This window comes from Haliotis rubra, unplaced genomic scaffold (assembly GCF_003918875.1).
Source record: "Haliotis rubra isolate DU_JTF1 unplaced genomic scaffold, ASM391887v1 Scf556, whole genome shotgun sequence".
In the NCBI taxonomy this organism is placed as follows: domain Eukaryota; kingdom Metazoa; phylum Mollusca; class Gastropoda; order Lepetellida; family Haliotidae; genus Haliotis; species Haliotis rubra.
The window spans coordinates 310,583-335,293 of record NW_025767253.1 but is presented as its reverse complement, the minus strand read 5'-3'; the positions used below and the strand labels follow the sequence as shown (position 1 = coordinate 335,293).

Sequence of the window (24,711 nt, the reverse complement as noted above, 5' to 3'; positions counted from 1 at the left end):
AGTGGTGATTCGCCACTGCATTCTCTTCCCACAGAGATTACTTGTCATATCTTCCTACGAACCTCTGTACTAATACGGCCACATTTCCCGGTTCTCATAAAATCCCCTAGCAGCACAAAATCGCAACACAAATTGTCTCCCTTCTTTCTATCCAATCAGAACACGTGTTACATCGACTTAGATCAAACTTGACTAATACAAGCAAATGTGGGCCACAAATATCCCTCCTCAGCCGTGGACTTGTGTTGATGTGACACACAAGACATTTAATGGCTAGCTTAACGAGGGCGATTGAAACGTCACGGTTAAGACACGTTTGCGCATCACGCAGGTGAAGAGGTTCTAGTTTTTCCGAAGCATACGGAAATTACCAAGGCCTTGTGAATGATCACTTTTGAAACAACGTCGATGATTGCACAACTAAATCTGATTGCAACCAATCCTGAACACTCACACCATGAAGGGGGCCGTATTAGAACAGAGGTTCGTAGGAAGATATGACAAGTAATCTCTGTGGGAAGAGAATGTCGCCACTGAGGCAGATAACTACATGTAGTGAAGTATCTTTCAAGGTTTTAAATGATGCAACTTGGATAACATCTCTCTAAACGTTCAGGTTCTGATATCTCAGTACTAATATCAATTTTGTGAATCGTTTCAGAAAAGAATCGACGAATTATGTAATCTGAAGCCAAACAACATGTCGTCAATGTATTTCATCACGGAGGAGAAAGGTGCAACAGAAGACAATACTGTTTGTAAGTTCACTTTGTCTGTAAACATGGTTGAGATAATGTGAAAAAAGTTCATTCCTTGATGAGTTTCGCCAAACCTTGATCATGAGTAACTTGGTCAACCCGTGAGTAACCGAGCCAAGTAACTGAGCCAACCCAAGAGTAACCTGGGCCATCTCTCAGATAACTTGAGCAACCCTTGAGCTTCTCGGTCATCCCTTAAGTAGCTTGATGATTCTTTCAGTAACTGAGCCAATGCTTCAGTAACTGGGTCAACCCTTCAGTAACTGGGTCAACTGTTCAGTAACTAGCCCAACCCTTCAGTAACTGGGTCAACTGTTCAGTAACTAGCCCAACTGTTCAGTAACTAGCCCAACCCTTCAGTAACTGTGGCAACCTTTGAGTCTTTTGGCCAGTCCTTCTGTCACTGGGTCAACCTTTCAGTGACTGTAGCATCTCATAAGTAACTCAACCAATCCTTGAGTAACCCATCCTCGATAATCTCCAGGGTATACATGGCGATAAATCTCCACTATACCCTGGATGCATCTATGGCTCAACCCAATAATTTTATTACCTCCCTTTGCTGCCTCAGCATTCTCACAGTAGCCAATCAGCTAAGCCGCATGTTACAACCGAGCTTGACAATGTCAACAAAGATAGCAGTTGCAGCCGTGAAGGTTTGTTCACAGTGCGACTCAGATTTGGAGGGAAATCATACAAATTGACAGGTCTGAAACCTTTTAAAAATATATGCAAGAACTCCTTCTACCTCTTCCAGAGTACCTCTTCAACAACTTTTTGTTGCCAAGTTAATAGGTTAGATAAAAGAAGCGAAAGTGAGTTGTGATTGGTACGCTCTACTTCCCAGCATAGACACCTGTAAGGGAGGTAATAAAATCATTGGACTGACCTGTAGATGCATCCATGGTATAGAGGATTTATTGTAACGTATACCCTGGAGATTATCAAGGATGTGAGTAACATGGCCAACTGAGTAACTGTGCCAACACTTGAGTAACTTGACCAATCCGTGAGTAATGAAATGCTTTATTCAGTGAAAATTGAGCTTTGAATAAGAATGCTAGATCAAAACCAAAACAATCCTCTTGTATTTGTTGAGGATTCATTTTGTTTTTCAAAACTGTTGAAAACATTGTTGTCTGTGATACAAACTTCACTTTCATAAAATGATCTGTATGTATTTGCAGACAACTAAAATAGAAACTGGCATACTAGTATATGATTTTAAACCAATTGCATAATTTGTAGCCAACAGGAACCAAGGAAGTTCTTAATTCCACAGCGCTCACTAGGAAAACATTTCAGGGCTCCAGATAAGGGCCGTATCGGTGTATGTACGGATAAATGATATGCACGATATGGTAGGAAACAATTTATGAAACGTAGCAGACACACACCACAGCAAGGTGTACGGTCTTAGAATCATTTACAGACGTATATATCTGAAAAAAGTATTGTTTTAATGTTTTTGTAACTGTTACCTCAAGAATACTAATGTTGTGATGCATATATGAAACGTAACACAAGATTACTGATCCCCCCATTAAATTCCATTCAGTACCCTAAATGTACCCTTAAGATTTTCCAGTACTCCCATATTAAAAAAATAAGCAGAACATACTCATGATGTTGAAAAATTATCTTGAGCCCTGCATATCTCACAGTATGAATCATAGCCTCTTACAGAGACATAGACTAACCAATACTCAACTACAGAATACTGGATCCGTGACACTAATCCCTCTAGAACCTGGCACGTTTCCCACAGAGATGATAAGGTCCACAGGTACACAGGTCCACAATGTGTCATCCGTGAAGATCTGGGTTAGAATTAGTCTTCAGCAACCTATGCTTGTCGTAAGAAGTGACTAAAGGGGATTGGGTGGTCAGGTTCGCTGACTTAGCATGACATTGTATCCCAATTGCATACATCAGTGCTCATGATGTTGATCACTGGATTGTCTGGTCCAGACTCATTCACTTCCTCCGCCATATAGCTGAGTGCGGCATTATACAACAACCACAATGGGTGCCTGTGTCTTCTCTAAACTGGAGGTAAAGATGAGTGACACTTGAGAGTTGTGTCCCTTTGGAGGACTCTCCAAATAAACTTCACAGTTAAAACGACAGAAGCAGACCATCACTTTTAAATTTCTACTGTCGTAATGGCTAGTGTGATAAACCTGGATGAAAAAATGACCTGAAAGCTACTATATTAAAATTTTGAATTAGATTTAGAAACAAAATTATATATACAAATTTGTTCAACAATCGTCAGTGACTGCTGCTGACTGTATATCATAAATACATATTGCCGACTAATTATTCCTTTCATATTTTCATAATTTTCCTATTGTAAAGTATCTGAGCAAGCTCCTGTCAACTGTTGAAAACAGTATTCTGATTGGTACTTGTAGGGTCTCCTTAACTGAAGGAGTTAGGTATCGCAGGAAGCTATAATTGCTTGCACTTGTGGCATACAACTATTGAAAATGAGATGGGCAGCATGTATACATCAAATTAATTTTAAAGGATGCCTAGCTTGGTGAAAAAAATGCCTGTAATTTAAGAAATATCCAAGAAAAACAATCAATCCAAAATGATAATTTTATTTTATTACAAAGCTAATGTTTATAATAATGATATCACCAATAGTGTACAATCCACAATGATAATGTAATTTTATTACAAACAAAAGCCAATATTCATAGTCATGATATCACCAAGAGTGTACAATCCACAAAGATAACGTAATTTTATTACAAACAAAAGCCAATATTTATAGTCATGATATCACCAATAGTGTACAATCCACAAAGATAACTTAATTGTATTACAAACAAAAGCCAGTATTTATAGTCATCATATCACCAATAGCGTACAAAAGTCTCTTATGCAATTTTAGAACATTGTGAAGAAACAGGCAGTGCAATACATTGATGGCTGTTATTTTTACAACAGCTGGTAGTATAGCAGTAAAATTACAACAGTATGAATGTCTTTGTGAAAACACTGAGGACAAAAATACAAAACTAAATTGTTACAAAATCTGAAAACAAGAATGTGATAGTGCAGAAAATTGTTGTAATGCAAAGTCACAAGTTTACATACCTGCAAGTTCACAAAACTATTTTTTAAAAGCAATAAAAGTTTATCAATGCTTTCATAAAGAAGTACACAAACATGATGTAAATGGAATCTGTGTCTCCATCTAGTCACGTCCCAGCCCATTATCAACCAGTCAGAAGTTGAACCTCCAGATGTTAAAGTCAAAAGCAGACGAAGGGACTGTTACATCAATGTGATTGTCAAATTGATATTCAAAGTGCTTCACATACACTTTCCTGATGAAGTCCAAGTGTAATGTGTGTTGTGATCCTTTATTAGTGGTACATTGTTAAGCACCAGTATACGAGTTATCTCCCTTGTGCCACTACTCAGCCACACCATTGTATGATATCAAGAATGGCTTCATACCACAGGCCCAGGGTTAAATGTGAACAACATTTGTCAAAGTACATATATGCTGAAGATAAGCTGATGTCACAGACGCTACCATGATCCATAAAATCGGTATCAAACTGGTATGTCTGATATGTAAGCCATATGGTCTCCTCATCATGCTCATGGTGATCAGCTATTGGAGGTACAAAATGAACAAATCCATACTGAACTGCGCAAGCTAATCCTCAAGAAAAAACACTCCTTTTTAAACAAGTTATGATTATTTGATACTAGTGATTGCGGATAACAAATTAAATTCATGAAGGGGTATGGTTCGATTTACTGAATATGCAAATGAATCATAAGTGCCTAGTTCACATGGCGGCACCATGTGGACAGTGCAAATTTATCCTGTCAGTTACCAGTGACTACATCAATGTCAAATTAAATACATAAAAATGTTGACTGCTATCCTGCTTGGCTTGAATATATTCCATTCTGCTAATCTCACTTTGATAAATTATATCAAATTTAAGGATAAACACTCCTTTTAAAAAAAACCCTCATGAATATTTGATTCTAGTAATTGCAGATAACGAATCAAATTCATGACGGGATATGGTTTGATTCACTGAATATGCAAATGAATCACAAGTGCCTAGTTCACACGGCTTTCATCAGCAATTCGGTTATATCACGGCATGTCAGCGGGCTGTGGAAGAAAAGACTGAAGTGAGGCAAGTTGCACATGTTACTACTTTCGTGAAACCCATTAGCACAGGAATCATGCTGACAAAGCAAGAATCATAATTGCGTCATACTAATAGCAACAGTTAGTTGATCAGGAAGAATAAACATTCTAAAAGAAAGGTGAACTTGTCCACTGAAAACAGAAGTTTTCACTGCATCATATGTAACACCTGATCTTGTGCTCCACATATCTGGTATTTCAATAAATTCCAGTGCCCAACCCACTTAAACAAATGACCTTTAGGCATTCAATAAAATGTTGAATAGAAGATCATTGTGAGACTTCTAGCCTGAAGTCCACCACATCAGTGATGTGCTGTTTGATTGGTGTAGTTAGTGAGGCTGGTGAACAGTTTGTAGATAACTGGTCAATGAAGGATGCCCTCCCATCTCAGCTACACTTCCTATATCCTCATTACTGTCTGTCAGAAGAGTCAGGTCAGCTTTGTGCTGTATTAGGAGGTCAACCACATCTTTATGTCCGTTGAAGGCAGCCTTCAATACAGGTGTGTATCCATGTCTCCCTCTACTGTTGATGTTAGAGGAAGACAGGAGGTGTTGTACTATAGCAGTATTCCCACCCTGACAGGCAAGATGAAGTAAACTATCACCAGATGTATCCACCAGTGTCAGGTCAGCTTGCTTGGACACAAGGAGGTCAAACACACTTTGATGTCCACTGACAGCTGCCTTCACCGCTGGTGTCCTTCCATGCATCCCTCTACTGTTGATGTTAGAGGGAGACAGGAGGTGTTGTACTATAGCAGTGTTCCCACCCTGACAGGCAAGATGAAGTAAACTATCTCCATATGTATCCACCAGTGTCAGGTCAGCTTGCTTGGACACAAGGAGGTCAAACACACTTTGATTTCCACTGACAGCTGCCACCATTGCTGCCGTCCATCCATGCTCACCTCTACTGTTGATGTTAGAGGGAGACAGGAGGTGTTGTACTATAGCAGTGTTCCCACCCTGACAGGCAAGATGAAGTAAACTATCTCCATATGTATCCACCAGTGTCAGGTCAGCTTGCTTGGACACAAGGAGGTCAAACACACTTTGATGTCCACTGACAGCTGACACCATTGCTGGTGTCAAGCCATACTCACCTCTACTGTTAATGTTAGAGGGATTCAGGAGGTGTTGTACTATAGCAGTTTTCCCACCCTGACAGGCAAGATGAAGTAAACTATCACCAGATGTATCCACCAGTGTCAGGTCAACTTGCTTGGACACAAGGAGGTCAAACACACTTTGATGTCCACTGACGGCTGCCACCATTGCTGGTGTCAAGCCATACTCACCTCTACTGTTGATGTTAGAGGGAGACAGGAGGTGTTGTACTATAGCAGTGTTCCCACCCTGACAGGCACGATGAAGTAAACTATCACCAGAAGTATCCACCAGTGTCAGGTCAGCTTGCTTGGACACAAGGAGGTCAAACACACTTTGATTTCCATTGACAGCTGCCACCATTGCTGGTGTCCAGCCATTCTCACCTCTACTGTTGATGTTAGAGGGAGACAGGAGGTGTTGTACTATAGCAGTGTTCCCACCCTGACAGGCAAGATGAAGTAAACTATCACCAGATGTAGCCACCAGTGTCAGGTCAGCTTGCTTGGACACAAGGAGGTCAAACACACTTTGATGTCCACTGACAGCTGCCACCATTGCTGGTGTCAAGCCATACTCACCTCTACTGTTGATGTTAGAAGGAGACAGGAGATGTTTCAGGACAGCCTTGTTGCCACCATGACATGCAAGATGAATAACGTTATTGCAATACTTGTCTTTCATATTCAAGTTTGATATTTTCCATAGTAAATCAAAACAACCTTCTGATGCTGAAAGTGCTGCAACCATGACAGGGGTTCGGCCATTCACATCAACAGAGTTTATAACATTATCTCCAGGTTTCCTATTTAACAGGATTTTCAGGGATTTTTCCATTCCTGTCTTACAGACCAGATGGAAGATGTTTTGTAACTTCTTGTCTCTAGTGTTAACATCAGCACCTTCCTGGAGCAGATACATTAGAGTATCGGAGCTGCCATTTTCAGCAGCCTGCAACAAAAGTCTTTTGAGTGTCTGTTGATGATCATGTTTTTCACAGCGAGTGAAGAGCCATTTCAATACTGTCACATTGTTGCTTTGTGCACACCCTTCCATACCTTGACTGATTTCCTCTTGAGAGAACACTTCTCCAGTTGTGTGTTCTACATCTGTAACTAGATGTGCATTATGTCCAAGAACAGCCCAGTACAGGAAACATTTTCCTTTCTCTCTTCTGTGAAACCAAAGTTCATCTTTAGAATCAGTTTGATTATGCAGATGGTGGTGCTTTGTCCCATCCCACTGAAGTTTGTTGAGCAGTTTAAAAGCTGTTGTGTCTCGTTTGAGAACTGGATGTGTCACTGATTGAGAAAACTTTCCTTGTTTAATAGAATCTGCAAGCCTTGTTGTAAGTAGGTCATCATAATTATCTGAGACATATATCAGATGGAGATGGTCATCAACTGTTGTTTCTTCAACTTTTTCACCTTGTACTCTTTCAAACAGAAAGTCATCACTACAGTTCTTCAAAACAAAGACTGGACTGATATTGAACAAGGCACAGGCACAAGCATCATAGACTGAAGAATGAGCAAAGCCAACAGTGTCTCCTCTTGTGAAGAAAGTACCTCTAAAACTTTTAGCGGCTTTGTACATGCCTGAACGTGTAGCATTTGGCATCAGGTCTTGAACAGTTTTTACCATCCTGTCCATTTCCTTGTCTTCATCTCCACTGTCTAACCTGGTCAGGTTCAATTTGTCTTCACACAGCAGCATCAGAACCAATATGGCCGATCTATCATTTCTATCTTCAAGTAACTGCTTCAGTTCTAACCTAAGATAAAACAGTGGTTCCTTGAAAAATGACTTTGCTTTTTTAAAGAATGAGGAAAATTCAAAACAAAGTTTACAAATGAGAGGAAATCCAAAAATGAAACAGATTTCCAGCTCATTGTAATCTGGAATGTGTTGCACAGAGCAGTCACCAAGAAGATGCCTATGTCGTTCAAATATTGATTTTTTCTCTTTGTCAGAAAGCCTGTATTGTTCTTGTTTTGTTAAGTCCACTACTGTCTGACTTTTGAACAGTTTGAAATCTACATACTGCAGTTTTGCAAGTCCATCATGGAAATTGTATGATTTTGATGTGAAGATAACATGAATGTCCTTTGTTTGAAATTTTAAACTTTGCATTTTCTTTCTGGATTTTTCACCAGCATCACTGATTTCTGACCGTTTCTTTTCTGCTCTCTGTTTTTGTTCTAAATGGGGGAGAAGATTGTTCAGAAAGTTTTTAACCTGTGAAGTATTAGCAGATACTCCAACAGTACCAAACAAATCATCAACAATCAGAAATACTCTTGAGTAAGTACTAAGACATCGGTCAAAGTCAAACTTCTTAAGGCTGTCCACAAACACGACTTCGTGCCCCTTTTGTCTATACCTTGAAGCCAGCATCAGAGCCATTGTTGTCTTGCCCTCTCCTGAAGCACCACAGATAGTCACATAACCAAATTCCTTCAATTTCTGTTTCACTTTTCTGTAGGCTTCAGATGGAGCAAAAATCTTCCTTGCTTCATCTGTGCGTAAATCAAGGGTATCTGAAGGAAAAACAAATACTTTCAATCCAAGCAAAGACTTAGATGTAAACATAAAATGACAAACTATTCACCTGTTCCTATTGCACATGGAACATCCTTTAGTCTTACTGATTGACATGAAAAATCCAATATCCTCAGAACAATAAGAATCTTTCATGCATTTTCACTTTTCACTACTTTGAACTGAACACCAACATGTTTATTCACTGACAAAAGTATCAGTATCAGTTTTGCAAGCACAGCAAAATTGACACAAGATGTGTTGTTTAAAAAACCCAGATACATCATCTGAGACTATTGTGGCCAATACATCAGGAGTTTGTATAAAATGTATTCTTCTATCACTCATTTCAATCCATAAGGATGACATGTAGGGCCATGGAAACAACATGATGGTTGGCACTGATATTCTCTCTGAGAATGGTAACAGTCTTGAAAAAGATCTAGTCACTTACTGACCCTTCAGCCATCAACACTCACCTCTCCCCAGTGTACCTTGTCCTGCCCCTCCAGTGACGATGTTGATCATGTTGGCAGCTTGGGGGTTCCCTGAAGGATGTTCACCTGTCAACACCAGCCAGGGAGGAATCATCAGTAACCATGGTAACCAACAAATGAAATGATCAGGTGTTTCTTTCCACATGGATTAACATTACTTCATATTATTGCAGTGCTCAAGACTTGGGTGTTTTTCATTCTGAAGTTTCACCTTCACTTTCACTTTTCTCATGATGATAAAACTCTGCCTGTCAATAACAACTGCTGACAATTAAAACATATCGATCACTAAATTCTGCTCATTCTTGGCAAGCAACAGTTGGAAACTATACTAAGCAGCAAAAGAAACGTCAGCTTGGAATTGTCCTTTGCAGAAACGGATAACTGTAAACTCATTTAATGTTTTGATTGTATATTTTTGACAACATCTTCAACTTTACCTGTGCAAAGACATTCCTTCCCAAACTCAGAATTGAACTCACGAATGATCTCAATAAAAGCACCCTGATCTCGAAGATAGTCTGGTGTTCTCCATGTATTTCAGGCAACTCATGCTGCACGTGCTGTTCATAGGACCGGCCCTATAAAATGCACCCCCAAACCTGGTTGAAACATTCACATTACAACATCAGTAGGATGCCACGACTCACGACAGCTCAAAGGAATCAGGCGCTAGGAAGACTTGAAGCTGGCCACACTCCACAAGCTGTTGCCAATCACTTCTAGGTCAACATTGGACCATCTACAGGCTGCAGCAACAATTCTGGGCCATCAACACCACAACTGATGGCCCCGGTACTGGCAGTCCAAGGGTGACCACAAGACCGCCATGTTGTGTGACAGCATGTACAGAATCCCTTCATGCAGGCATCCGAAACAGCACGCCAGACAGTGGGAACACAGGGAAGACCAATCAGTATTGGTACAGTATGCCGACGTCTTAACAGCGGGAACCGCCACTGCCGTAGACCTTACTGTGGACCTATCCTCATCCCTCGTCATTAGCGTGAATGTCTACAGTTTGCCCTACAACACCAAAACTGGCGATACAGGAAATGGAGAACTGTTCTGTTCACAGATGAGAGTCGGTACTGCGTATCAACTGCAGATGGCAGAACAAGAATATGGTGACGACATAGCCAGCGTTACTCACACCAATGTGTTATGGAAAGAGACTCACAGGGAGGTGCAAGCATCATGGTATTGGGTGGAATAGGCCTGAACCAGAGAGTGGGTCCTGTGGTGTTCCAGAACATTGGTCCAGGGAGAGGAGGTGGCATCACAGCGGTGCGCTACATCGACCAAGCTCTCAGACCCCACGTTGTACCACATTTCATGTGTCACCGGAACAACATTTTCCACCATGATAATGCCCGGGCCCATACTGCCGGAGCTACACAGGACTTCCTACAGCAGAACGGTGTCAACATTATTCAGTGGCCAGCCCTTAGTCCTGATTTAAACCCAACTGAACATCTTTGGGATGAAATTCAGAGGAGACTGAATAATGTCATACCAAGGCCGAACACAGCCGATTTATTGCGCCAGGCCTTTCTCAGAGTGTGGTTCCAGGTGCCAATGGCCTTCATCAATAGATTGGTGCACTCCATGCATAGACGCTGAGAATGCAGTTATTGCTGCTTGTGGTGGTCACACTAGATACTGAAGTCAAGAGTCTGAATGGACTGCAAATGTTCACGTAATGTCTTGAAATTGTGCCGGTTATTCACTGATGTGCTAAGATATTGTGCACAAGAATGGTTTTGATCCGCTTATTATGTCTATTTCTGTAATGACTTGATTACAGTGTTGGGACCAGACAATGCTGTGATCAACAACATACACATCTGGGACATGATGACGTGTCAAACAAGTCAGGAAGTCTGACCAACCCTTTGTCACCTCTTACAACAAGCATGGATTGCTTTATCTGCTGCACCCATTGTGTCAGTCTGTTGAGTAGCTGACAGAAGGTGTGCCCAGACAATTTGTGGAATGTTTTTTTCCCCCTTCTATCTCTTTGCACTCTGAACTCTCCTCTTTTTCAAAACGACAAGCCCTGAGAAAATCATGTTCTCATAAAATAAATAACTGCATTAAGGTACATTGCTTTTTTTCCAAATTCCAAAGGATGCCAAACACTAATACTTTCAGATGACAATTGACTAGCTTTGAATGTAAGAAACCTTACCACCCAGATTGTATCACCTATTTCAGCACGGCTCCCTTGGGAGCTGCATAAATCGCCTTACACGCACATGCTGCGTGTCGTTGGATAGCCGTGTCCTGGAGCTACACAGAGAATGTTTCCGTTTGTTTTTATGCAAATGTATAGCCGAGCAATTAAGTTTCCTGTAATTTTAAGCTGTGTGTTAGTAGGTCCCGGTGGAAGAAATTTGTTCCACCCAGCCTCCGTTGGAAGTCGCCTGTGCCATTGCATTTTGGAAGCCCTCTACTTTGTCATATCTCTGTATGTTATACATTGTTGGAAACATGAGGAAACGCTCTCTCCAACTATGCAAATATGAATATTATGCTGCCCCTGGTAACCAGTCCAGATTGAAACTCTGATGTGATGTTTTGCGTATATTGAAGTTCAATTCTTCTGTGATATAGCAAGTTTTTGCCAACATCATGCAGTCATGATATAACGGCTACTTCTCTTACACATCACCTCAGAAAATATGCCGATTAAGGCGTGTTCTAAACAATGTATAATACGCACATGTTGCACATTCAGTGGTGGAGCTATGTAAGTATTAATGTGCGAACTGCAAAATATATGGGACTTGATATAGATTAGCGGAATTTAGATGAATCTGTACACCGGCTATACCGGCGGCGTTAATATTTACATCTATAGTGAATGTGCAAGATTATTCATGTGGGATTCTGGAAATATGCAGTATGTTGTTGTGCAACATTAGATAGTTGAGCTATACAGGAATGAACATGCTTGACAGAACTAAAAAGTACAATAGTTTGGAATCTAACCATAACAGCAATACCTGTAGTGTTAATATTTATACTTTTAGTGCATTGGAAAACCCTTGAAAATGCGGTTCTGCCAAGGTATAATGTGCATTCGGGTCACTTCTGATAGTCAGGCAATGGCGGGTAGAATCTGGGATCTGGTGCCCATTTTCCGTCAGTGTTACCGCAGCCATAATTTCAATATCGTCCCCGCCATCAGCTGAAGTAAAGTTCGGTGATAATTTCTAGATCCATTATGGGAGCCTTAATATCTATAATGCATATGATAGCCCTTTTAAATTCACTTCTAACAATGTATAACATGTAAAGGGTGCAATATTTTGCTACAAAGGTGCTACACACATCTGAGAATGTCGCCGCTTCTGGTGTCCGTGTCACCTCCGCTATCAGCGCATGTAGTGTTCAGTTATAATTTCTATACCCGTCATTCGATCCTTCATTTCTATAATGCATTTGAAAGCCCTTTTAAATTTGCTTCTAACAACGTATAACACGTAAAGGGTGCAGTATTTTGCTACACACTTCTGAAGTTTCAGCTGCTTCTGGTGTCCATGTCCCCTCCACTATCAGCGCATGTAGTGTCCGGCTATAATTTTATATCCGTGGCTCGATCCTTCATTTCTATAACTCATATGAAAGCCCTTTAGAATGCGTTTCTGTATAACACGTACATGTGCAATATTTTGCAAAGGTGCTACACACATCTGAAAATGCCGCCGCTTCTGGTGTCACTTCCGCCATCAGCAGATGTTCACTTCGGCTATAATTTCTATGTCCATCGTGAGATTTTCAATTTGTCTAATGCAGTCGAAAGCCCTTGAAAGTACGCTTCTAACGACGTATAACACGGACATGTGCAACGTTACACACGTCGGTTTATACCGCCGCTTCTTGTGTCGGCGGCCTTTCAAATGCACTCTAATTCCGTTATACCTATCTGCAACATACCTGTATTGGTATCATTAGAAAGCTCTTTTGATGTCGGTGACGGTGGTGAACGCAGATTTAATCTATCCTGAAGATTTAAATATATATTGCACAATTTGTTTGAAAAAATCGTCATCTTTTGCTATACTTCTGCAGAAATTCCTATTTCCCTTTTTCCCATTCAAGACGGAGGTGCATGCAAAAGGGCGTTTTTCTAACTCTTCAAATAAGGTATTTATTACATTTTAAAAATGCATAGTACTCTCAGGCGAAAGTCTAACATTCCAACGTATTGCCGGGGTATTCTTAACTGAGGGGAAAAGAAGCCAGGTTGGCCACTGGCTCGACGATGCGGCGGGCACAGCGATGTGAAAATTACGACGCTGCCCTCCACGTGTGCCCACGGAGGTCAGAAAGATGGAAGACCCTAGGTAGTGCATAGAGGGATAATTCCAACCTCCACCATGATCAACAACTTGGTTGACTTGGTGCTTAGCTGTGTAACGGCATGCTACATTGCTCATGCTATTCATCATTCATTCTCCCAAAGATGCTCAGACGGCCATGGTGTAGCAGAACTAAAACAGGTTGAGTCTTGACAGGTGGCTTAAGGCGACTTTGCTGGAAGCAAGCTCAAATGTTGGGTGTTGCATAGGGGGTGAAAGGGCAACCCTTGGAGGAGAGGCGATGGTGGCGATGCTGGTTCAGGCAAACCAGTTTGAGTCTTGGCAGTGGCTCAGAGGCGACTTGGCAGGAAGCAAGCGCAAACGGTGGTGATTTTCTGCTGAAAGCAGGACGAAATGCTGGTGTTGCATAGGAGTGAAGGGGCGACCCTAAGAGGAGAGGTGAGGGTGAGAAAACGGTAGCTGGCGCACCCAAACCAGTATGATTCTCGGCAGTAGCTCAGAGGCGACTTAGCAGTAAACAAGGACGAAATGCTGGTGTTGCATAGGAGTATAGGGGTGACCCTTAGAGGAGAGGCAATGGTGGTGAAACGGTGGCTGGCGCAGGCAAACCAGTTTGAGTCTCGGCAGTGGCTCAGAGGCGACTTGGCAGTAAGCAAGCGCAGATGATGGTGATTTTCTGCTGAAAGCAGGACAAAATGCTGGTGTTGCATAGGAGTAAAAGGGCGACCCTTAGAGGAGAGGCGATGGTGGTGAAACGGTGGCTGGCGCAGGCAAGCCAGCTCGAGTCTTGGCAGTGGCTCAGAGGCGACTTGGCAGTAACTGTGCATGCTTTGCCGTGTCAAATCTTTGCAATTCCCTAAGGTGTGGCAAATGGGAAAGGAGAGGTATATTGCTGTAGTGGCTACAGCTATGTATGGGAGGCACCCAATTGATGGGTAGACGTGAGGGCATGACATACCAGACGGACATTGACGTTTTCTGACGTTTGTTATGCATGTTGATGTAAAGTGTAGTATGTGTTCTTCATCACGTGTAGCAGCTCCACTGCTGAAATATAATACTTGGCTCAAGTGATTTTCTACACTTGGATCAAGTTCCATGAATTTAGTTGGTCGGCTGAGGCATTGCAAAGCATTGTTCCAAGGTGAGGGGCACATGCTTTCAATGTCTACAAACTAGCCAGGATATTTGTCTTTAATTCCACCTGGTGTGATGGTGAATGTTTGTACTTAGTTTGATGCTGCCTGGAAGGATGAAATAAAACGTTCTCATTGCTACGCTTAGCCTTGGTATTGTCTTTAATTCCACCTGGTGTGATGGTGAATGTTTGTACTTAGTTTGATGCTGCCTGGAAGGATGAAATAAAACGTTCTCATTGCTACGCTTAGCCTTGGTATTGTCTTTAATTCCACCTGGTGTGATGGCGAACTCAATTTTCTTATGTTTGCACCTAGTTTGATGTTGTCTGGAAGAATGAAATAAAACTTTGTTATCGCTGCGTTTTGCCTGGATATCGTCTTTAATTCCACCTGGCGTGATGGTGAATGTTTGTACTTAGTTTGATGCTGCCTGGAAGGATGAAATAAAACGTTTTTATTGCTGCGCTTAGCCTTGGTATTGTCTTTAATTCCACCTGGTGTGATGGTGAACTCAATTTTCTTATGTTTGCATTAGGGCTGGGACGGGTAGGAAAAAATGGAATCGAGTACCCGCACGTACTTACCCTAATCGGAATCGAGTACCCGGAAATGTTAGGAATACATAGCTTCTGTCAGCTTTCTGAATATTCAATCACGATTTGACAGAGATTATATAGAAAACCTGAAAGGATCGCAATGAAGCATTGAAACTGATCTTAGGCAATCTGACTTAAGTGTGTTTATAACCAATATAAAGAGTACCACCATTACTTACATTGCTACTTAAAACACAGAACATTTTCAAAACACTTTTCATTCCCGCTTTACTGTGACGTGACTACTCACTGCTCATGCACAGATAAATTACCGTCGCTTATATTAACCTCCATTAACCGGACAATACCAAAAATATGTGTCACGTTAAAAATGAAAATGACCAGTTATTCATTCAGCCAGTAGACAGCTACGTTCATGTGTGATATTCTAACTGAACCTATAATGTTTTTACATGCAGACTTTATGTAAAGTTACATAGAATAAAATGTGATTGATATATTTACTGACTGGAGAATTCTATACGAGATATACAGACAGGCAGACTTTTAATGCAACTGAGTTGGCAACATAGCAAAATGCTGGGCTCGCATCTATGAAGAGTGGTCATTTTGCTCAGTTGCATGAAAGTTTGCCTACCATACATTACAGAGTAGAGACTTATACAGAGGCCGTGAATAACTCATTGGCCGTATATGAAATATTTATGGTGATTTAATTTTTATCCTTCCAGAAGATAAATGTCGCATTCAAATGCTTTTGTTTGAATGTAGGGATAAAACAACTATTATTAAATCAATATTCTAAATTTGCATCTAAGCAAACATTGGGATAACTGTATGCTTGTTATTATTTGTTAAACTATAAAATGTATAGAAACTGCAATGGTATTGTATGTGAGTTACGTGACTTGTGCTTCTATTTCTGATCATCTTTCTTCTTATTGTAATAATAACCAGTTGAACATTGTACTTGCAAATAAGAATGTGCTCTTTCAATACTGGTATACGTTCATTTAAATATGTTAATTCATTAGTTTTAATTGCTTTTCCCAACACACACAATCATTTAATTGCAATCTCTTTAATAGTCAGTGTATTCAGCTTTGACGCAAATGTAACAGCTGTGTTTCATGAAATTGAAATAAAATAGAAACTATAGACAAAATTCAATGTAATCTTAAACGCTTTTAATGAACTACCTTGATAAGCAATGAACACAGTTACACAATGTAATGAACACGTTAATGTTTTACGTTGTGTTTTAGTGCAAGATGTTTGTGCATTGAACTTGTACTGCTTCCGCAGTAGATTGGCATGGTACCACAGAGTCGGCATTTGGTTTTCTTGCCCTTTGAATCAAGCTCAAAATGAGCCCAAACACTCAACTTTGCATGCATGTCGACCATATTGCTCTAGGCTAGAGTTACCTGCCCTTGTCATTACAGAGTTCTCTCCCTTTCCAGATACTCGATTCCTTGAAATATGACTCGATTCCAGCTGTACCCGAGTATCCGTCCCAGCCCTAGTTTGCATCTAGTTTGATGCTGTCTGGAAGGATGAATAAAACGTTTTCATTGCTGCGTTTAGCTTTGGTATTATCTTTATTTCCATGTGGAGAGAAAACGGAGACACTGTTTTGTGATATTTACTTCTTATTGTTTGTTACTAAAGGTTACCTTCACACAAGATAAACACAATTACATTCCTAAAGTAGCTTCATGGTGAGTTCCTACTCACAACATTGTCTCCAATTGAGCCTTGATTGGTGTCATGTTTGCAGAGGCAATTGTTTGGGTGGGGCACACAAGCTTTGCTCTGATGTTTTGATTGTAAGGCCTTATCCGAGAGTTTCTGAGTGAGACATGGAAGCCAACCAAATGGCGGGAATTACGGCTGATAGCGCCAGTCGTTGATTGGTTGTTTAATCGCATAAGTGAATGAGATGAGTGAGTCGTGTCAGGTTTAAGCTACCAACAGGCCTTAATACATGAATGATTGACTCTGTGACCTCAATGCAGAGCTTAATACAAACACTTATCAATCGCCTGGGCTATATATACCTAGCAGTCAGATACGAGCATTCCTCCCCACATTCTTTCTCATTCCTCCCCACATTCTTTCTCCTCATTACGATTAGCGATTCACAATTCATTAGAGCTGGTTGTACAAAGTGCACCTCCCCGATCGTTGGTCACCCACCTTTCAATCAACACGGGCTCTGCCTACTCAACCGTCCTCCCCCTATCAACCCTTCAACCCAACACAAACATCCGACATCCTCACCCCTCTGGCCGCCGTGCCGCAGCCATCCAGGCCTGGAAATCGCAAGTGTTATCGACTTTTTGTGTATAGCCATCAAACACTCTTGTGTATTTAGTCATCCATATAGACTTCAATGCACACCACCCACTGTGGGGCACAAGACCCTTTACTGATATTAACGGATCCCGCCTCGCCGACTGGCTAGACAAACACAACCTTACTTCCTTAAATGATAACCAGCCTACTTGCTACCCACTCTCCCACCTTCACTCACCCACAGCCATTGACATTACTTTAACCACACCCAAACTTACACAAGCTTGTAACTGGGAGGTCCACAACGACATCTGGGGCAGCAACCACTGCCCCATCAAAATCACTATCACCTCACACATGCCTACCCCCACCTCACCCCTATCAACACCCACAGAAACAAGATACAACATTAAAAAAGCTGACTGGCACAAATTCAACACACTATGCAAACAAATAGACACCACATCCATCTACAACCCAGACATTGACACTTTTAACACCAACCTCACCAATGCCATCTTAGACATCACAGATAAATGCATCCCCACCTTTCGGTTTAACCCTGCACAAAAAACAGTCCCCTGGTGGAGCTCAGAAATAATTAACGCCAGAAAGGCAAGAATAAAGGCCCTTAATCAATCAAAAAGGGACTGTTCAAAATTACTTTTGGCTAAACAACTAAGAAATAAAACTAAAAATATTATCAAGGCAGCAAAAATTAACCACTGGAGAAATTTCTGCTCTACCCTAAGGCAAACTCAACGAAACTCTAGGACCATGTGGAACAAATTTAAAGCCATCCAGGGCATTTCCCCAAAACTCATCTCACCCATCTTTCTGGACCTAGCCACAAACAAAGACAAAGCGAACACATTTGCTGCCCACTTCTCGACCACAAGCAGCTCCACAAACTACCCACCCTCATTCCAAAACACCATTGAAAACAACCCCCCTACTCACCTCAGCCCCTGCCCTCCACCCCGACCCAACACACACACAGAACTACCAATAAACAAAATCATCAACATTCACAAATTCAAATCTGCACTAAAAACCAAAAAAACAGCTTCACATACACCATTCTCAATAAACTCCCACCCAACATGCAAAACCTCACACTCACTCTCTTTAACCATATCTGGACCGCAGGAACTATCCCAACACATGGAAAACAGCCAGGGTGGTACCTATCCTCAAACCAGGGAAACCCAACAACGAGCCTGATTCATACCGCCCCATATCACTTACTTCCCACCTATGCAAAACCCTAGAAATCATTATAAATAACAGGCTCAAACATCTCATTCTTACCAAAAAACTAATGAAGGAGGACCAGAGCGGCTTTACTCCAAACTGACAAACTTTAGACCATATTTTACATCTGGAACAAGATATCAAGGTAGCACAGGCACAGAAACAATACACTCTGGCCATCTTTATTGATTTCAGCAAAGCTTTCGATATGGTTTGGCACAACGGCCTTATACAAAACCTTCAAAAACATGCCATACACGGAGAATCCTAAATTTCATTCACTCATTTCTTAACAATAGACACATAATTATAAAATCACACAACACCCTTTCGGACCCATACCCTCTTGAAAATGGAGCTCCCCAGGGGAGCATATTATCCCCAACACTATTTAACCTTCATGATGAACGACATCTTTCCGGAAAAGTGGCCTGAAATTTCTACCGCTAACTTCGCCGACGACATTTCCTTCTGGATTTCCTCCACCTTAATCAACCAAGCCACAATCAAAACACAAAGAATGCTAAATCATATCCAAAACTGGGCCCAACTGAGCGCGCAACACTAATTTCCATACATCCAAAATAGAAATCAAACAACTCATTAAATCAAATATGTTAATCACCAACTTCCACCACAACATAAACACAAACAAATCCACTTGGGTCACATCTATCATAAAATCACCAATAAGAAACATTCCCACTTACTCAAATATCCAAAGCATTGACACGGCCATAAACAGGCTAATTTCAGGCACTACAAATCTAAACTTACCTTATACAAACAAAATAAACACCCAGATGGCCTGTGCACATACTGCAATACACCAGAGGACATAAGCCACATACTCACACATTGTCACCTACAACATACAAACATCAAACAACTACACAGCAACATACCTACAAGATATCACAATAATATCCATTTACTTCTCAACCCTCTAACTATATTTCAAGCCCTACAAAGCTTCCTACAAAACTCCAACCTACTACAAAGACGACAATGACATTATGCGGAAGATTGAAGTTAAAGTGTTCAAAGACAATAACTTTGTTGTGTTCACAAGACAAGTGGCAGAAGTAGTTTTGCTGATTTCTGAGTGACTTTTTGACATTGTTTAATGTAGTAGTCCAGATCTGATACCAGTGAATTTTAGATAACTATGTGTTATTTCAGTGTTAATTGGTTATGTTAGAGTAGTCGGTATTGATATTTTATTAAATATCAGACGGGGAGTGTGATGTCACGCACTGACATCTAAGATTTGATGTAAGCTTCACTAGAATTGCTTCCATTAGTTTTAGGTTGATTACTTCCCTTTGCCAGCCATGTTGTACCATGTTGTTTTCCTTGCATTAAGCCTCGCACCAAGACTCTATACAAGTGGGCTTGACATTTGTATTATATATTTTTTGGAATTTATCATTGTTTATGAAACAACTTAGAACTGTCATTGTATTTTGATATCGCAAAAATGTTTTAATTGAACCAGTAAATTAGACTCAATGTCTGCTATTGGTGTTTTTTACACAATTAAGTATAATTAAGCTAAAGGTGTGATTACACTCATCCAATCTACAGGAATATCACACTTATAGTTCCTTTGTTATTTTACAGCTTTTACCACGTCACACGTGTTTGACCTCATCATGCATAGTCTTCTCATGATTGTACTTTTGGTACAAATAAAGGCAATCAAGTTTACTAGCTGTTGAAGACTCTTCTTTATAGTCGGAGAACAGTATAGGTTGTGTATATTCAACGTCTATGTGACGTTTAAACTACGGCACACACCGTTTCTGGCCCCTGATGGAGTGTGCCATTTAACAACACAAACACAAATCCTCATAACTAAACAGGATTGTGAACATCTTGTGAACATTTCAGGGCTATGTGTCTTTCAGTTCTGAAAAACCCTTGCATTAAAAGCTGTATTCTTCACTAAATAAAAGTGACAGAACTCTTTCTATATCCACAAGAAATACCTTCTCAAAGTAGAGTCAGTGTACAATTCTCACTGTATATGAATCAGTGTCAAATAATGATATCAGGTGGTCACTAAAAAGGATGTGTATCCTGCCCCATCAGTTTCACCTGTCATAAATACATGCAAAGGCTAGTTAATAGTTCACCTGAAAAAAACCCGGCGTAGCAGCCATTTGGAATTTTGAAAAACAGCTATATACCTTACTGTTGTTATTTTATGAGAACATGATTTTCATAAGATCTGTACTTTTGCAAAATACAACACTGACAAACTGAGCTAAAATTGGCCAATGTAAAATACTTGAATTGGAATATAAAAAATGGATAAACAGGGCCCCTTGGTGTATTTTATTTCAACTAGGACCACACACTTGAGGACAACAGTGACACCCACCTGTACTTAGTGTGATTGCTTGGCTCTCCATCTCAACGTCCTCCTCATGCTCAGCTGAACCTGTTGGTACCAAGTGACCTTCATGTTCCTCGTCTGAACTGACCATGTCAACATCAGATTCTGAATGCTCACCGGAAGTGGCCATGTGACCTTCAGGCTGCTCACCAGAAGTGTCCACGGGACCTTCGGACTGCTCACCGGAAGTGTCCATGTGACCTTCAGACTGCTCACCAGAAGTGGCCATATGACCTTCAGGCTGCTCACCAGAAGTGTTCATTTGATTTCAGATGACACACCGGAAGTGGCCATGACCAGATGGTGTTCGTTCTACTGGCCATCACAAGTTCACCTCCTCACTTCACCATGCTCTCTGTCTGTGAAAATAATATGGAATCTAAACATGACAATAACCTATATGTAAGCTGGTCTGACAACATTGTTCCAAGGGCTCTGTAGCTCACCCACTATTATAACTATATAACCCATATACATCTTTGACAAACAACCTCACTAGTCTCATACTTTGTTTTTATTTGCTGTTGAAAGAATTATAATGTCCGAGTCAAATTCCATCATATGTCTGGTGTCTATGATGCTAGTCAAATTCAGGCAAACATTCAGCCACCCAGAATATTCACTAAACAGTTAAAATTAAATACCTGGAATAAGGTACATACCACATCAAACCAAGAATTTTCGTTTTTTATGTCACTTGTATCCATTTTTTCATTGCAAAAAAATGCAACCTTTTTGTGGTAATATTATAAGGTGAATACCCTGCTGACGCCTCATATCTTCTCAAGATAAAAATTACGCTTGCATCAACATGAACCGGGTTAGAACTGGTGTTCAACAAACCATGCAAACAACAGGATCATGGTGTTCAGGCATGCTGACTTATCATGACTGATGCTCATGCTGTTGATCATTGGACTGTCTTGCTTTTACCAATATTCCAGCTATATCACGACTGGGACACCAGAAATGAATGATTCTAAGGTTATTACGTGAACAAATTTGATGTGGGACTTTTTCTCGAGCTCAAGAGAATTTGTGCTGACTATTGATGTATTAACAATATCAAAGTGTAACATTACACTGCACCTCTCCTGTAGATATGGAGATCCCCAAATTTTGAAAACAATCCATTCAAATGGATTCATACTGATAAATGATGATGGTCATAAATGAGTCTATTCAGTTGGTCGGTCTTGTCACATCACCAATAAAACTGGGATGTCATGAAGCTTCAGCTCCCTTTGTGTATTTCCAGAGAAGACATCGGTGAAGCAGAAATGACCTCCCCACAAGGACGAACAGAGCTTAAATTTCAGCCATGTTGAAACTGGATGAATATTTATAACATTCATGCATAGGCGGATCAAGGGGGGGGTGGGGTGCAGGGGTGCGCACCGCCACTTTTGTGCTGAAAGTTTGTTAAATGACCCTTGAAACTCGGGTGAAATTGAAGTGTGCAGCCCTCCTTTTCTCAATAGTGTGCACCCCCCACTTTCTCAAAAAGCTGTATCCGCCCCTGTTCATGGCTGTATCTGCTTCACCTCGGACGTTTGTCTGTTGATGCATAATCTTTGGTACACAGATTTGAAAAGCACTGTAGACGTTAACAGCTGATTACATACACACTACTGAACCTACTCACGACGCAAGACGTCACGGCATACGTTGCAAGCCTTCAAAATGTTGCGAGGTGGTGGACGGCGACTTGGAGAGAAACTGGCTGACGGTTAACACCCCTGCTTACATCACTTCCGTCATCCTACTTTCACTTTCACTTTCAGTGTCTTCGTAGATCTACACCAAAACAAGCCCCCGCCCCGTCTTCATTATGACCCTATCTTATCGATTGTCTTTCTCCCCCTGTTATTTAATAGTATTTGGTCAGATTTTGTAACTACACAAGCTACCTGCTCGCTTTTATAAACGGGAAGTATGAAAACGGGAAAACCCAAGCTATTTATGCTTCGTCCCGCAGCGAATAGGAAAATGTGTTTCCATTGTTTGTTATTACAATCAACTTAAGCTGGTTCCCGGCTCTCTTTGTGCTTCATCAACTTGCCATAGAAAATATGCCGCGTGAGTCTCCTTACAGCTATCCAATTATAGTCTTGAGTCAAAATGATACCGATGAATCACAATCTAACGCCACAACGGTTCATGATCAAACATTCATTTCAACAAAGAATGTAATGGAAACATCAGACGAACTCTGGAAAAAAGTTTGATAACGTTTGTCTCAAAAATAAACAATTTACTTAACAAGCTATCATCAATTTGTAAAGTAATAGTTGCATGGTGAATTCTTCTTTTAGTGTTTCTATTTTTGGACTGACTACAGATCGTCATCATCATCATCATCATCATCATCATCATCATTATTGTTTAAAATGATGTAAATAAACAAAAAGAGTTGTCGCGTTGATGTTTGCAGTAGCTCCGATGTTCATAAGCCAGTGTGCGATCCTTCCTTCGATATTCGACCCGTGAAGATCCGGGGTAGAATAGGTCTTCAGCAACCCATGTGCTTGCCATAAAAAGGCGACTATCTTGTCGTAAGAGGCGACTAACGGGATCGGGTGGTCAGTTTCGCTGACTTGGTTGACACATGTCATCGGTTCCCAATTGCGCAGATCGATGCTCATGCTGTTGATCACTGGATTGTCTGGTCCAGACTCGATTATTTACAGACCGCCGCCATATAGCTGGAATATTGCTGAGTGCGGCGTAAAACTAAACTCACTCACTCACTCCTTTGGTATTCGGCTTGTCTAGAGGGTCAAGAAATATTGCTGTATTTAAATGTCCATCTAAACAAAAGCTGCAATTTAAAAAAAATCGCTCAATGACAATCAGTTTAGTTTTGTATGTTATGACAATATATGTTTTTTCTTCATTCGCACAGACAGTCGAATCAAACAGGAGCATGTGCAGGAAGCGATGGCCACGTTGAAGCCGGGGAAGGTGGAGTGCTACTTGTGCGGACCATCCCCCATGATAGCAGACATAGAAACAATGCTTAAAGCTTGCGGCATCACAGAATCAAGCATTCACTACGAGAGATGGTGGTAGACAATAGACATCGCGGATTGTATTATGATGTATATCACTTAATTGTGGAATTCTATGCTGTTTTCATTTAGATTTATAGGACATACCACTTTGTCTTTGACAAATGCTGTGTTAATTCCAATATAAATGTAGCTGTGCTTCAACAAGTGTCCATTAAGCTGACAGAATCATGAATAAAATCAATGATTACTGAACAGTTTCAAGTTGAATTGACCTTTTTTATCACATTATTACTGTTTTCTTGGGTATCGATAGGGCATGTTATTGAAGTCATATATTACATTTTTCTGGACAATATGAAGTTAATCTATTGTGATACATATTAAATACATGCAGGATATGAATAGTGAGTGAGTGAGTTGATAATAGTTAAGGTCCTCATTGATGATTTAGAGAAGAGGAAGTTGATTTCAGTGTATTATAACAAGGACATCAGATCAGCTAAAGTGATTTCAAGTAGAACAGGCATCTCTTTGTCCACTGTCTATCGTGTTTTGAAAAATATTGCAAATAGATATGACATTGAGCACCAGGGTGGCGCAGGTAGGCCCAGAAAATT

General features: G+C 40.7%; 2 protein-coding genes across 5 annotated transcripts in view; one reads left to right on the top strand and one right to left on the bottom strand.

Moving 5' to 3' along the window:
- The window catches only part of LOC124253863 (oxidoreductase NAD-binding domain-containing protein 1-like), a 34,555-nt gene extending 10,210 nt beyond the window's left edge, over positions 1-24,345 (top strand). For 3 of the 4 annotated variants that reach the window (XM_046687716.1, XM_046687714.1, XM_046687715.1), the window contains exons 6-8: positions 662-758; positions 21,353-21,482; positions 23,986-24,345. In XM_046687716.1, coding sequence (XP_046543672.1) covers positions 662-758; positions 21,353-21,482; positions 23,986-24,103 — 345 coding nt within the window. In that variant the 3' untranslated portion in view covers positions 24,104-24,345. The remainder of the gene's footprint in view (positions 1-661; positions 759-21,352; positions 21,483-23,985) is intronic. The other variant, XM_046687717.1, reaches the window with a different exon arrangement.
- On the bottom strand, positions 3,352-22,925 carry LOC124253860. The gene is made up of 5 exons (XM_046687708.1): positions 22,726-22,925; positions 21,066-21,439; positions 9,086-9,169; positions 6,647-8,605; positions 3,352-5,022 (listed from the first exon to the last, which is right to left on the bottom strand). Exons 2-5 carry the CDS (start codon positions 21,340-21,342, stop codon positions 5,018-5,020), a joined length of 2,325 nt encoding a protein of 774 aa, XP_046543664.1. The 5' UTR covers positions 21,343-21,439; positions 22,726-22,925; the 3' UTR covers positions 3,352-5,017.
- Positions 24,346-24,711: the final 366 nt, after the last annotated feature.